Source organism: Hydra vulgaris, chromosome 06, assembly GCF_038396675.1.
Source record: "Hydra vulgaris chromosome 06, alternate assembly HydraT2T_AEP".
Classification (NCBI taxonomy): Eukaryota; Metazoa; Cnidaria; class Hydrozoa; order Anthoathecata; family Hydridae; genus Hydra; species Hydra vulgaris.
This window is the reverse complement of record NC_088925.1, coordinates 42,446,132-42,462,500: the sequence shown is the minus strand read 5'-3', so window position 1 is coordinate 42,462,500 and position 16,369 is coordinate 42,446,132. Positions and strand designations below refer to the sequence as shown.

At 26.2% G+C, this 16,369-nt stretch overlaps 1 protein-coding gene across 1 annotated transcript in view; it reads right to left on the bottom strand.

Moving 5' to 3' along the window:
* Positions 1–4,846: 4,846 nt before the first annotated feature.
* The window catches only part of LOC100202801 (nucleolar complex protein 2 homolog), an 82,685-nt gene continuing 71,162 nt past the window's right edge, over positions 4,847–16,369 (bottom strand). Inside the window, exons 11-16 of the mRNA XM_065800176.1 lie at positions 15,020–15,130; positions 6,455–6,556; positions 5,792–5,860; positions 5,567–5,641; positions 5,355–5,486; positions 4,847–5,033 (exon numbers count right to left, since the gene is read on the bottom strand). Of these exons, the coding sequence (XP_065656248.1) occupies positions 4,887–5,033; positions 5,355–5,486; positions 5,567–5,641; positions 5,792–5,860; positions 6,455–6,556; positions 15,020–15,130 (636 nt within the window). The 3' untranslated portion in view covers positions 4,847–4,886. The remainder of the gene's footprint in view (positions 5,034–5,354; positions 5,487–5,566; positions 5,642–5,791; positions 5,861–6,454; positions 6,557–15,019; positions 15,131–16,369) is intronic.

Below are 16,369 nucleotides of genomic sequence, written 5' to 3'. Positions count from 1 at the left end.
GATGAATCTTTGTTGATGAAACACAGTGTTAAATTGATTTTCTACTTATATAATTGCTCTGTTCTTTTAAGAACATTGAGCACTCTATTGTGTAGAATACTTTTTAAAGTTGTTTAAATATATATATATATATATATATATATATATATATATATATATATATATATATATATATATATATATATATATATATATATATATTTCTTGAGCAACGCAATAGCAATAAATGTGAACATATTTTAAAGAACACTACGATATTTTTTAATCTTGACATGTTTCGTAGTTAACATACTACATTTTTAAAAGATAAAATTACAATTTAAAACTCTGGATATAAATATAAAATCAAAATTTGAAGACATTACAGAGAAATAATAACAGAAAAATAGAATTGTTATTAACTAACAGAATTGTTATAAACCAATATAAATCAGTTGCATAAGTTTAAAATTTAAGAAAAATTTGTCTTGAATAAGTAAAAATGACTTAAAATGAACTTCAATGTACATGCCACCCATGATAATCTTTCCTCATAAACAAATAAAGCCAGAATTTATGGATGGAGCACTACCAGGTACCTGAGCTGAGTGTCACTCAAACGGACTTGCTGTGACCATAATATTAGGAAATTTTTGAAAGCAAATCCTACGCGCTGATACATGTGACATGGCTGTTACTAGCCATCTCTGTGCTTCTGTCAGCCATCCAACTGTAAGTACCAGTTACCCAATGGTACATACAACCCAAAAATCTGCTTTTAAAAGCATATGTTATTGTTACATTGTATACCTTATTTTACCCCTAGCATGGGACAAAATGGTTTTTTTTCAAAGATTTTTAAAAGTTAAATAGTTTTTTTTTATTTAATGCTATTGACTTTTTATTTTGTCAGATAGTAGTTTGTGTTGTTTTTTTGTCAATTTAAAAAAAATTGTTTTCATTTTATTTCATCACTAAATAAAAATCCGATGACTTGCCTGTTGTTACTTCCTCAGCTAACTATAAGTAACAATATAGCAAACAGAGTTGCAAAAATAGTAATGTTTATTGAACTTATTTGGAACTTTAATTAGAAAAATTATATTACACTAATTGAAAACAAAATATCTAAAACCATAGGCGTTATGTTATGCATAACGCCTATGGTTTTAGAAGTTAGTATGGTTTTAGAAGAAAACAAAACACCTACTTAGTTAAAAATGTGTAATAAATTTATATTAATCTTTTATCGATAGATACATAAGCTATTGTAATATTGCTTGAGCAAGTACATGCCCTTCATCATTGAAAAAAATATATATTAAACAAAAACAAGCCAGTAGAATTTTGTAATGCGCATAAATACGCCGACTCCGAGCCGTTACTCTGGGAAATTAACTCTTAATGTCTATGAGTTAAACCTGTTCCAAAACTTTTTATTCATCTTTAAATACCAAAATGACATGCTTCCAAAATCCTTTATTAACCGATCATAGTTAAGCAGTATTTCCTTGAATTAACAGACACAAACATATTTTTCTATTTTTAAGTTAAAAAAAAAAAAATCTTGTAATATTTCTTACTTTATCTATTTATTTTATTGTTACAACTTATCGTATCTTATTGTAATTATGTATAAACTTGCTTTATATAATTACAAAATTCTCTTTATATAAGTTTATATAGAGAGAAACTTGTAAAAATACTTACTGACTAAAGGAGCTTGATGACAAGACTTCTGTCTTCTACTTGCTACTGTCGTTCTTCAATTTTGTTTAAATTTTATCGATGAAACTTGTAAAACAAGACATTGCTGTAAAAAGTTTATTAATGATGAAATAAATAGAAATAAGTAAAAAAAATATTTATAATAATTAAACTAAATTAAATAATGGTCTCCAGTTATTGACTTATTCACCGAATAAAAACTTTGTTTATCAAAATACTACGATTTATATTCATCTACAATTCTTAAAATAGTTTATAGCATAAATATTTTATAAATGAAGATAAACCCAGTTGAGAGAATTAAATTTAGACTTATTGACGTTATTTATGACTTTAACGTTATTGACCTTATTCACTAGGTAATCTTTTTATTTAGCATGATAAAATTTTTATTTAGTATGATAGATTTTTATTTAGTATGACAATCCTTCATCTTCAAAAATAATTAAAGGAAAATTATTTGAATTTACAGTTAAAGAAACTTCAAAATCACATTTTTATTTTGAAACAACAGTTGACATTTATCCAAAGCAAGTTATCTATTAAAGGCTATGTTAAGCCAACAACTTGCTGACGAAAATTATGAATATCTTGTACTGCAAAATGACATACTGATTTTATAGGAAAAAGTTAAGCAAATGCAACAAATAACACAAAGCACCAAAAATGAAAAATGCTACTCAGCAGATATTAGAGCACTTATATATGACATGCTTGTGTGTAAAGTTTCTACACATAGTGTGCCAACTCTACACAGCAAAATTGGAGAACACACTACTATTAATTTAGTCACATTCTGCATCGCACAACTGTAGAACAAATAAACTAGGTGTAATTTTAGACTTACTGACTGCTGAGCTTTCTCAACAAAAAAATCTGACACTTGGTTTTGATGCACAACACATTCATTTACATGAATGTGTAAATGTTGTTAAACGCACAACATTTACATATTCATGTAAATGTTGTGCGCTTAACAACAGAATCTGTATGCATGGTTGTAGCTATATAGAGTCACATTACAAAACCTGTTGATAATTTTGCCAAGTTATATAGTGACTTCTACCAGCTACAATTCATTGATGTGCGAAGCACTATTATTGGAAACATATAATACGATGAGTGACAGAGTAGCAAAAAACCACGCAGCAGTTACTAAGTTAAACCTTGTTTGGCAGAAATCATTAAATGAACTAAACTGTGACCTTCACCTCCTGTACACAATGTCCATTACTTGCAAGTCTTCACTCAAAACATATTTATACCCCCCTCCCTCCGTTATATTTTTAAAATATGAGGGAGGTCAGAAATTAATTCTACACCCTGTATATTTTTGATTTTATTCCGGATGATTGCATGCTTCATTATACATTTATTTATTTCATTAGAGTGTGGTATGATGAAATATACATTATGTTTATTATATATATTGTCTACTATGTTGATTATTGTCGAATTTAATAAAACGTTATTTCAGTCGATATTTCTAAGAGAAATGAAAAAAAACTTTTTATTTAAATATATATATATATATATATATATATATATATATATATACATATATATATATATATATATATATATATATATATATATATATATATATATATATATATATATACATATATATATATATAATGGAATTGTTATTCTATTTGAACTATTTAAACAGAGGGTTATCAGCTAAATGGGTGTCGAAGTTGGGTAATTTTCAGAAAGATGATAAAATAGTTCAAATCGATTCTTTGACAGAACATTATTTTCCACCAGGATCACGCATCATTACTTTATATATAAAATTTACTCAAATGCATGCATACATTACGCATACATTTGAGAAATCTTATGGTAGCGTTGTTCAATTTAAACTCTTTCAAGCAAAACATCTGAAACACTAAGTGTGTTTGAGTCAATTAAAAAATGTTATTAATTAATTATTAATAAATCCTTATGTCTCAATGTTCTACAAAGGCTATCGTATCATATCTTATTTCTATAGATGGTTTCGCAGTGGTCATAATTGTAAATTAAAAAACAGTAGCATGTTGGAAATTTTCCTGCCTATGTGAAAAATAAAATTAATGATATTAATTTAGATTTGACTAAAGGTTTATTAAAATTAGGTACTACTTTTCTCAAAGTTGATCTCCATATTCCACATTCATTATACATTATTGCAGACGTGGCGCGGTGGTAGCGCACTTGCTTCAGAAATAAAGGATCCGTGGTTCAAACCCACCTCTGGGCAAATTTAGCGACATCGGTTTGGAAGGAGGCGTGAACTTCCGATTAAATGCTCGCTCCGGGGTGCTCTTTGATAAGGCCGTAAGGACTTCTTGGAGCACCTAAGTAAAATGAAAAAAAAACAAACAGAAAAAATATATATATATATATATATATATATATATATATATATATATATATATATATATATGCATAAATAAGTTTTTGTAAGAACCTCTACCAACTTTTGGTTTACTAAGAAAAAATTCAAAGTGCATAAATGCATTGAAAGTTATAAAAATTTTGTTACAAAAAAAGTGATTATTAATATTAGTATATTAAAGTGATTATTAAAGTGATTTCGTGCTTCTTGCGGACGACATGTATTTGCAAAAAGAAACCCAGTATCAGTATCAACTAATGCTGAGATGAAATATAAATCACAGTAAGTGGTAAATAAATTGGTGAAGATTCAGAAAGTAATTTTTATAAAGGTTTTCTTGCTTTTTATAAGTTACCTGTCACCTGAAGATTGCATTACAGGTTCATGGTTAAAAAAGAAATTGACGTCATTACCAAATTGCATTATTCTGGTTTTAAAATAAGAACTGCTGTTAGTTAAGTAAAGAAGCGAAATAATATAAAAAAATAAAAACCATATATTAAAAATGTCTTAAAAAAATTTTTTTTTTTCATTTTTAATTAAAAAACGCAAGATTGTATGCAATTAAATAAAATTATAGTTTTCATAGAAATATTTTTGAAACTTATAAGTTAATGCATAACATGTAAAGTTTCACTTTTCATTTGAGACTTTGTTAAACCATTTAAGAGTTTATCTTATACCTAACTAGTGTTTGGGGGCTTAAAAGGACCTCTAGCCCAATTATCAAAGTTTTTAACAAAAAAGTACAGCTTGTAAACATTATTTTTATTAATTTTTCTAATTTTTTAAATTATTCATCATCTTCACCATCATCGTTGTCAGAGAATCGAAAATCTTCGACAACATCTTCGTCATTGGCAGTCTCCTTATTTTTTATTTTCTTTTTTACAGGTTCTTTTACGTCTGCTATATTCTTTCTTTTCAGCGAAGACGCAGGCTTAAAAAAAATATATATAAAACTTTCTTTTTTTTTGAATCTTCAAAGCTAACTAAAACTATTAGAAAAAAAAAGTGAATGTGAGACGAAAAGTCAAAAAATCAATAACTAAGTTAGCTAAAAAATTTTGACTTTTGAAATGGAATCACTAGAACACTTTTTTCAAAAAGATATGGAAATCCATTCCCTAACCTTTCTTCAAAGAAACACTTAAACTAAAATCAGAAAATAGAAGCACTAAGATGGCTTTAACAAAAAAACCAAAAAAATGTTTACATAAAAACACGCTTCTCTAAAAGAAAACACAAATGCAACTACAACCTTTTTCTTTATTTCTGGTCCGTTAGCATACTTTCCGACATCTTTTATTGTATTTTCGTTCATTTTTTTCCAATTGTTGTAAAACTGTCTTAAAACATTATTTTTTTTGCTTTGATCGCTTTCCCATTTCCTCTTAAAATAAAACCTTTTTATTAAGTAAAATGAAGTGTACATTTGAAATAATTGCAAATAGGAAAGAATATTAAAAATACCACATCGTCTATGTCCTTTGGTGAAAAGGTTACTTTACCACGAATTCTACTAATTTCATCGGCATGACATTGAAGCTTAATAACATAAATAAGAAATAAATAAATAAATCAAAATAATACAAAATTATCAAAATAATACAAAAATAAATCTAAAATTAAACTATCAAACAAGAATTTCAAACAAACTATCAAACAAGAGTTTCAACAACAACAACAAAAAAATACTTTTTCAATGAGAACTTTCATGTCTTTGCATAGTTTAGGAGCTTTACTTTTCTTTAACAGACGTTTCACCTTAAACAATAAAATAAAAACAAATAAGGAAAAATTAAACAAATAAGGAAAAGAAAATTCAAATATTGGTGTTTTACAATTTCATAAAATTTTTTTGTCAGTGTTGTTTAGCATATACCAGAAAAGAGTATCATTAGAAAATCCTCTAATTTGTAACAAGGTAATACAACTATGCATAACTTTTATACATCAGTTAAGAGCTTGTAGTATAAAAGTTATGCTCAAAATATTATGACATGGAAGCTATTTGAGAAATTATTTCATATTACGACATGGAAGCTATTTGAGATTTCAAATTATTTCAGAACTTGAAATAACTTGAAATCTTAAATTGACTTGGAAGTTACTTAAGATTTCAAGTTTGCGGTTCTTTAATAAATTTAAAAGGAGAGTATATATCAAGTATGACTAATTTCTTTCTAAAATTACCAGACAAAGCACTGGTTTACAAGTACGCATGTGAAAAACTTTAAAAATTATTTGGCCTTTAAATTTTTATACTGCTGGATCTGGATAAAATTCTTCATATTATAAGTAAGCAAACACACTATAACTAAAAAAAAAAATATATATATATATATATTCGAAGATTACCCTTTGGCGAATTGGAAATACTAGCTCCGGAAATGCAATTGAATTGGAATAAATGACGTAATAATGGAAAAGCGATTCAAATGCAACATCAGTTGTAATGTCCTAATAAAATTAATAGGATAATGAATAAATCTTAATGCAAATTTTTATAAACATTGTTAAAAATAAATTAATTTTGGAATATTATAACATCATTTGCAACAAAAATAAAAAAAATAAAGTAAATATCAATAACATATAAAACAACGTAATAATGTTTATTAAAAAATTTATAAAACAAGATTTATAAAACATTTATAAAAAAGTAAAAAATAAAATTGAATGTTAAATTCAAAGAATTAAAATCAACCAACTGCACTCATAAAATAAGATAAATTTAATGACATTTCATAAAAAAAAAAAAAAAACTTTTACAACGATACTAAAATTTTAGTATGACTTCAACACTAAAATTTAGCATAAATAAATAGATAAATAAACAATTTTCTGATCCTTGTGGTTATGAATAAATAGATAAATAAACAATCTTCTGATCCTTGTGGTTATGAATAAATAGATAAATAAACAATCTTCTGATCCTTGTGGTTATGAATAAATAGATAAATAAACAATCTTCTGATCCTTGTGGTTATGAATAAATAGATAAATAAACAATCTTCTGATCCTTGTGGTTATGAATAAATAGATAAATAAACAATCTTCTGATTCTTGTGGTTATGAATAAGCAGAAAATTTTTTTTAACATAAATCTAAAAATGTTTATAAATATAAATATAATGAAGTTATAATTGCTGTACAAATATATTGTTAATTTATTGTAATTAAAAATAATTGTAAATATAAATAATTATTCAATATTATGGCAAATTATAATAAAAGCGACAAAAATATATATTTTTTCAATTTTGTTGATATCAGCTATGATTGTCAGCTAACCATCATTTTTTTCATGCTGATAACAGCCTACCATCATTCTTTTCATATTGATGACAGCTAACCATCATTTTCTAAAACTATCTACAATCATTCTTTAATTTGGTATTGCCACCGAAGTATATAGGGATAACTAAAAATGTCTTAATTCAATTGTGCTGACTAAGTTTAGTAAAGATTGAAGCCATCAGAACAAAAATTAAGTTAACAATGGAATAGAGAAATTAGAAAATCAATCACGCATGTGCAACTGCAACAAAAAATCTTCCAAGCTTCCATTTTTCAGCAACCAATTGAAAAATATCATTACTTATATACCAGATAGAGAGGCAGTGATATAAATAAATATAATAAAATTGCTGCCAGCATTCCACTTCCACAATAGTCAGACTTGTAAAAAAGTACAGCTATTATAGATTAAGTTAATTCTGATTAAAAAAAAAGCTGAAAAAGTCATCTGACAAATGTACAGAATAAATGTACACCTTTAATACTCTGTAATGCAAAGATATGTAAAATAATATAATATAACACACACATGTATCCGCCCAAAACGCACCTACTATATACATACATATGTATATACTTTTTTAAATTATGATAATAGTGTTCAAGGTGAGGCAGTATGGGGTGCGATATCATCCCTTTACCTTTTCAAAACTTGAATCTTTACTTATTTCGATCCTTACCATGGGATGCCATCCTGATACTAGTTAAAATTAAATCTTATTTTCTTTTTTTATCATAAACAAGTGTAAAAACAATTGCGTTGTTATGACTATAAACATATTTAAATGTAGTGGCATAGGTTGGAATTAATTGTGATACAGGGTGTAGCTGCATAGGAGTATTAGATGTGGTGTAGGGTATAGCAGCATTGGAGTATTAGATGTGATTTAGGGTGTAGTAGCATAGGTTGGTATTAGATGTGGTGTAGGGTGTAGCAGCATAGGAGTATTAAATCTAGTGTAGGGTGTAGCAGCATAGGAGTATTAGATGTGGAGTAGGGTGTAGCAGCATAAAAGTATTGTATTGAAATATCTTTTAATAAGTATACAAATGTATTGAAATAATTCAAAATTTCACAAATTTACATAATAATATAATTTCACCTATAGCTTTATCATCTAAAAGTCATCAAAAACACAAAATTTATATATTTTTATTTTGAGTATGGTTCTAAAACCAAAGAAAGAATATCAGTTTAAAATGTTAACAATAAGCACTTATCTAAAAACAGCAACATAACTTTTACAAACTTCAATAACATTTTGAAAATTCAACTTTTTTATGATAATGTTAAATAAAAGTTTAACATTATCATAAAAAAGTTGAAGTTGTTTTTGCAAAAACAACTTCAACTTTTTTATGATAATGTTAAATAAAAGTTTAACATTATCATAAAAAAGTTGAAGTTGTTTTTGCAAAAACAACTTCAACTTTTTTATTTAATTAATTAATTATTTGAAAAATTATGAAAAAAAGAATATCTACAAGCAGAAATTATTTTTTGGAATTTTTAATTTACCACACTCCAAAAATTTCGAAATTTGATCATATTCTTTCAAGTTATCAAAACCTTTACAACATTGTTTATACAATATGGATTGGTATGTCTACATTTTACTTCCAAAGTAAAGAGACATTTTTAATACATAACTTTTCAACCACACTCAGAAAATAGAAACCTCCAGAACATTGAGAAAATATACAATACTCTTTTCCCAGGATTTCTGATGTAAACTGACCAAGAACATGATTGTTTTCAGCGTTAAGTACAATTCTATATAAAATTACCAAGCCATAACAAGTTTGATGAATACAAGTTCCAATATTTTTAGAAAGATGTTTAAAACATTTAGCTTGCAGTCCTACCATTTTGCATGCCAGTTCAAGTTGTAATTTTAAATATAAAGACATGTCATAAGGATTATTGACAACAGCATACAAAACATTGTTTTGAATCATATAAGAAATGTTGCAAAAGGGAAGTGTAAGTATTTCAAAAATACTCTTAACATCATTCATACAAACTCTTGTTCAAAAAAGTTTTGAACCAATAGAAATTTTAGCTCAGATAACTTGAAAAAGCTTATGGATTCTACATTCTAGAGGATTGGATTCTGTATTCTAAAGTTGCTTCAAGTCTATTTAGCAATCTTAGTCACTCCTTTATGATCAAATATTAATTCTTGAGTTTTTTGAGTTAATCAAAGATTTTAAATTTTTTTACAAAGAGTAAAAAATCATACAGTAAATACTTTTCCTTTGCTCTCAATTATGACTTGCCTGATGATAGCTTTTACATTGACTGATTTGATTGATCTCTTTTTAATTTACATAGTTTTGACAAGATCTACCAAAAACAGTTCCACCATGATAAAGTAAACTTTTTAAAATATAAACCTCAAAATGCAGTATTCTACACAATATTTACTTATCTGGAAAAAAAATAAAAATTGAAAAAATAAATTTTTTTAAATTTTATTTTTAAATATTTGAAATAATATGAGTAAGTGTTAGTAATCACTCATTAAACAATTACTTAATGCCCTTGATGTTGAAAAATGTACAAAATAGCAAACAGCATGTCAGGTGTAAAAAGGTTTTTTCAACTGAACTCTTTCCGTAACTGAAACATGCTTTTTTTTTTTATTATTCCTTTTCATAAAATTCAAAAATCAAAGAATTTCATTAAATTTTGACAATGCATGAAAGTTTAATTCATTGTTAAAATAGAAAGATTAAATTTATACCTTTGAAATATATCAAAGCAAAGAGTTTCAAAGCTTTAAGTATTAAATAAAAAAATGTCAAGACAGTATAACAACATAACTATCCATCATAAACAATATAACTAGGATTTGTTTATGATGCACTGTTTCAAAACTCAGATGCCGGTCTAACTCACAGTACGCTTGTAACAAGAAAAAAAAAAATTTAAAATAAATTTTATTCACTTTTTGTGCTCAACATTACCATATGGAAATGGATGATACTACACCAGCACAACTCAATGTTTTGTTTTTTCATTTTGATAATTAGTGTAGCAAGCATACATGCAACATTTTTTGACATAATAAAATGATTTAATTAGAAAAAAAGTTTTTTTTTTCTTCCTTTGAATAAATTCTAAAAATTTTACATTTAAATTATATAAGTTTGTTTACACTATATTATTTAACATTATTTTACAATATACTTAATATAAAACATTCAATTTTATTTTGTAAAGCCAACTCTGAACACCAGGGATGCGGAGTCCCAAAAGGACTCCGGCTTTATATCTCTACTTTTTCTGAGCCTGTAGTGTCCAGAAGCTCTAAGCATGTTTGTTGACTTATTATCTGCTATAATAAAAAATTCATGAGATTTAATGACTTGAAATTTATTGTTTTTAAGCCTGGAGTCCTTTCTGCCATTATACCTAAGGATTCCGGGCTCAAAAAACGATTGTTCTTCAACCTAAAAGTCTGAATTTTTTTCCTATTAGTAGTCCATAAACTTATTTATATTTTTAGAGCTCCTGGATACCAAAAACTAGGATAAAGTAATCTATTTTTGACTTTTAAATCCGGAGTCCTTTTTGGGACTCCACATCCCTGCTGAACACAGTGAGAATTCTTTATAGGCATAAAAAATTAAACCCTTTAAAGAGAAAATCTAGTTACTTGATGAATAGGCCTATAGATAAGAACACTATGCATGGTAGCAAATGATAATTATCATTTTGTACCATATTTTCATAAAAATAAGAATCCAAAACATTTCATCTGTTGTTTTTTTTTAAAAAAAAAAAAAAAAAAATCTTTTTTGCTGCATACTGGTTTTTACCAAAATGAGAAAATCTTGCATTATTTTTTTTTTAATAAATTTATTTAACTTTGCAGTAAATCATTTTTTCGGAAAAAAAATTAATTTATAATACTTTTATTAGTATCACCTTAAATGATATGATGTTTGCCATAAACAATAAAAAGCTTTTTTGTAAAAACAAATATTATTATAAACTATTAATAGAATTACTATAAAACTTATAATTTTAAACTATCATAATTCAAAAAACACTTTAGATTAAATTTTTACAAAATTTTTTTTCCCTACAATGCTAGACTACTATGTCAATAGATATGATAGTCTAGAATGTCCTCATCTTTGTTGTATAATTGTGACAATTGAAAGAAGATATTCCAACTAACTCAAAAACTTCTGCATCATAAAAGGCTCCCAAGGTGAAATCAAATAAACCTCCACTTATTTTAACCTAAGCTTTTAAACTGTTAAATAATTATTATTTCCTGGCATATTGTGATGTATTAACTTTTTTTTATCTTGATTTATAATTAAGCACTTTTTAGCAAAGGCTAGAGTTTTTATTTTTGAATTTGTATTTAATGGCTGATGATTGCCGTATAGACATGAAATTTACCAAAAAAAAGTACCATAGAAAAAAGTTGCTTTTCTTAATTTAAATATTTATATTGTTAATGTAACACAATGATTGCATACAGGTGATCAAAGGAGCTGTCTGGTCAGGTAGACATGGAAGTGGTGATTCTAAAAACAGACTTTAGATTAAAGAGCTGTTAAGTGAAAATGAGAAAGGATAGATATCTTATCTTTTGATCTTTAGTAAAAGGAAAAATATTAGTGTGTGAAATAAAGATATATATCACTATAGATATATATCTACTGATTCCTAATATGACCATTAAGTATGTGAAATGTTTGCAGTATATTCCATAATTTCTAGCTTTCCAGAAACGTCAAATTTGGGCCAAGGTTTATTCTATGCTGACCTCTATTTCTATACCTATTCAGCTATTTATCTGTTTCTATACTTATAATATACTTGAATGTTTTTTTACTAATCAGTAGAAAATCATTTAAACTAAAAATTGCTCTTAAAACAAAAAAAACAAAAAATTATTATGCACATTTTTTTGGGCATACTTAGAGCTTATTAGAACTCTTACCCTGTTAAAATAATTCATTTAAATTAAAAATTAATATACGCATTTTTTAGGCATACTTAGAGCTTGTTAGAACTCTCACACAGTTTATCTATTTCAAAAAACAAGTCTGAATTTACATCTTCCTACTTTGGGAAAAAAAAATTGTCTCTTTACTATCTAAGATGCGCAGATTTACCTAATTATAAAGTAATATTGATTGATTTGATGCCTAATAATAAAAATACTAATTACGTAAACATTTAACATAAGTATTTCTAACATAGATGTCAATTGAGTGAGATTTCTTACAGCATTTTTAGAGCACTTGCTTAAAAAGTGTTGAATCATATATATATATATATATATATATATATATATATATATATAATATATATATATATATATATATATATATATATATATATATGGTTCAGTGCAGTACCCTCTGTATCAACTTCCTGATGCTGTTGTAGGAGACTGCTAAGCATACTTTATTGGTTTTTTCAATCTTGCCGCTTTTTTAGACACAAAACAAAACAGACTTAAAAAAGACTTGTAAAAGGTATTTTATATTACACATGATTGTTTCATACACAACCCACAAACTCAACTTAACAACTGAGGTTTACACTTATAGATATTTGTATGTAATGCTATACAAATGGAATTTTAACATTAAATGTAAATGACATATTATTATCAAATTACATAAGTTACATAATTACATAAATGTTTTACACTTTGTATAAAAAAGTGCTGTAAGACTTTTTCTTACTATTAACTCAGCTTTAATGGCTGCAAAGAGTTTGGCCATGTCAAACTCTTTGCAGCTTACAGTGCAACTTAATTGGGCACTACTACTACTATTAAGTTCAGCATTATTATATAGAGATGACCATTAGGTAAGATGTTTAAATCTTTCCTGTATATTTCATAATGTTGTGCTTAACTAAGGCCAGCGCAATGAGTGAATATAACCCACAATAATAAAGGAAGTACCGGTCATATATCAAAGAGCTCACAATGGCTTAGACAACTGTACATGGAGAATCTTTGACGATAGACTTTACCAACTCACCAAGGATTGTCACAAAGCAGAGTCAGTCTTGTATGAGACCAACTGTTAGCCATTACAGCAATAACTCAGAGAATCCATGAAGGATAAAACACCTATGATATATGACTCAAAGTTAAATCTCTCTAAAACAAACTCGAAACTAACATTCCATTGCGTGGCTCAGATGGTGTTCTGTAAGTCAATATAAAATGAATGTGATGCTAGAAATGGTAATAAAAATATAGTAAAATGAAACAGCTGTGCAGTGAGGAGGGTGGAGAAACACAAAAAGTTTTCAAAATGCGTAGGGGTATGGGCAAAGATATATATATACAAGTTCTGATCTTGTTTGGTCACGGATCATTACCCAATGATCTGTGAAAAAATATTTGTATGTGCGTAATTTCTTACATATAATGGATCATAATCGGCTGTGTATGCTTATAGATACAGACGGAAAATGTAAAGTAAAAAAAAAATAAACAACAATGTACTCTGAGTGTATAGAATTGGATATAAAATCAAGCAGAAAAGAAAGGTCTCAAATAATATCATCGGGATCAATTGAAATCAGTACCAGTAAGAGAAACATCAAAAATATGTAGTAAATAAATAGTTTCACAGTAAATCTATTACAATCATAATTATGATATATAATATGAGCATCAGTAAAATGATATCGAATTGCCTGGCAGAAGCCAGGCAATTCATCTTTCAACAAGACGGGGCTTCAGCTCACACAGCTCACTCAATCAAAGAATATTTTTTGAAAAAAAAGTTCAATGTGATGCCCTGGTGCCCTAGAACACCAGATCTCAACCCAATTGAAAATATTTGATCTTGGATCGACAATCAACAGACATACCATGAAATTCAATTAACTCAAAATTTGAAGCAACTTTTGAATGAGTAATGGCTGAAGGTACCTTGCGTGATGTGCATGAAATTAGTTGAATCAATGCATAAACGAGTTTATCTTTGCTATAAAAACAAAGGAGGATACTTTAAATATTAATTTACCTTTTTTTCTTTCATTTTTTGTTCAAATGTTGCAATTCGTTTAAACTTTTGTGCTTCTTATTTTTCCTATATGATTTTTTATAATTGTTTTTTTCTAACTAAATATTAAAATTTTTATAATATGTTCATATTCATTTTAAAGCTAATTACCTTTTCTTTAATAAATAAATAAAAAAAAATTCGATATCATTTTACAGTTTTTTTTATTAAACAAAAACCAAACATACTTGATAAAAATTCTGCAATCGTTTAAACTTTCGCGAAAAGCTTTATTTATATTTATATATATATATATATATATATATATATATATATACATATATATATATATATATATATATATATATATATATTTATATATATATATGTATTTATATATATATATATTATTTTATATATATATATATATATATATATATATATATATATATATATATATATATATATATATATATATATATATATATATATATATATATATATATATATATATATATATATATATACATACATATATATATATATAAATATATTTTTATATATATATTGATTTTGATTTATCAATGTGTATACATGTATAATACAAGTATATCAAATTACTTGAAAGCCTTTTGTTTGCAGCTGAGTTTTCGAGAACTTTAAGACACCATTATAATCTGGAGGCTTTTCAGAGGATTTTGGTTTCTTTTGGAACTCTTCAGATTCAAGTACCTAAAAATGCAATAAATTACTATATTATTCTTCTTTAATTAACTTTTAAACACTTATTTTAACTTATTTTATATAACCCACATTAACACCAATTTACATCCATTGCATAAAATAATTTGATTTATTTCAGACCACTTAATTCGAGGAATAAATTTTGGATACACAAATACACAATGTAAATAAAGGGGCTACAGTTATAAGCAATAATAACTTTTAATTTTTAATAAGTTTTAATAATTTACTTGAAGCAATTGTTGTTTTCAACAAAATCAACTTATATAAAAAAACAAAACAAACCAAGGATTGAATAAAATTTTTTTGAAATAAATATTTTGATTATATGAAAAAAAAAGCAAAGAACTATTAGCATATCACTCATTCTTAACAAAGTTAAAAAAGTCATTCATTCTAGAGTTGAAAAAGTCATTCATTCTAAAGTTAAAAAAGTCATTCATTCTAAAGTTGAAAAAGTCATTCATTCTAAAGTTGAAAAACTTTTCACATTGTTTTTAAAATGTCACTAATTTTTATATTCAATAGATGATTTTTTAAAATATTTTAAAATAAATGATTTTTTAAAATATTACAAGGGAGTTTGAATTCATTAAGTATGATAGATAAAAAGTTGTTAAAACAAAAACAAATTGCTCCAGTAGTTTTCTCTGATGCAAAAATCAAAGCAGTGTAACCAACTGTTCATATGTTGAAAATATGAAATCTCATGTAGTTTGGTTTTCGAGGTCATTGCTTATGATTCAGGAGTTAAAATTAGAGCAAAAGCATTGTAAAATTATTTCCAAATTTATACTATTAATTAAAAAAACAGAAGCTTGTTATTTTAATTTTATCATATTTTTTTAATTAGTAAAAGATTAAGTCACATATATGTAAAAAAATTGTTTATTTAATCCTAGTAACAAAAATCACATATGTCATATTCATCAATGTTCGAATCACTCGATTCGGAATCTGATGTTGAACCACTTGTATCTAAATTGGAATCATTCCTTGTCTCTCGTCTGGTGACTTCAGGTTGTTTTAACAATTGTATAGCTTCTTGATGTAGAGATTTTGCCAGTCTCTGGGGCGATTTCCTGATGCTCAAGAGAAATGAATCTGATGTTAATAAGAGCCTATTAAAAATGTCTCATATTCGATTCTCTTGATCATTTTCTTGAATGATGTAATCTGAAGTTTTTAATGTCCTTATTGCGTGACTCTTGGGCATCTTCAGAAAGT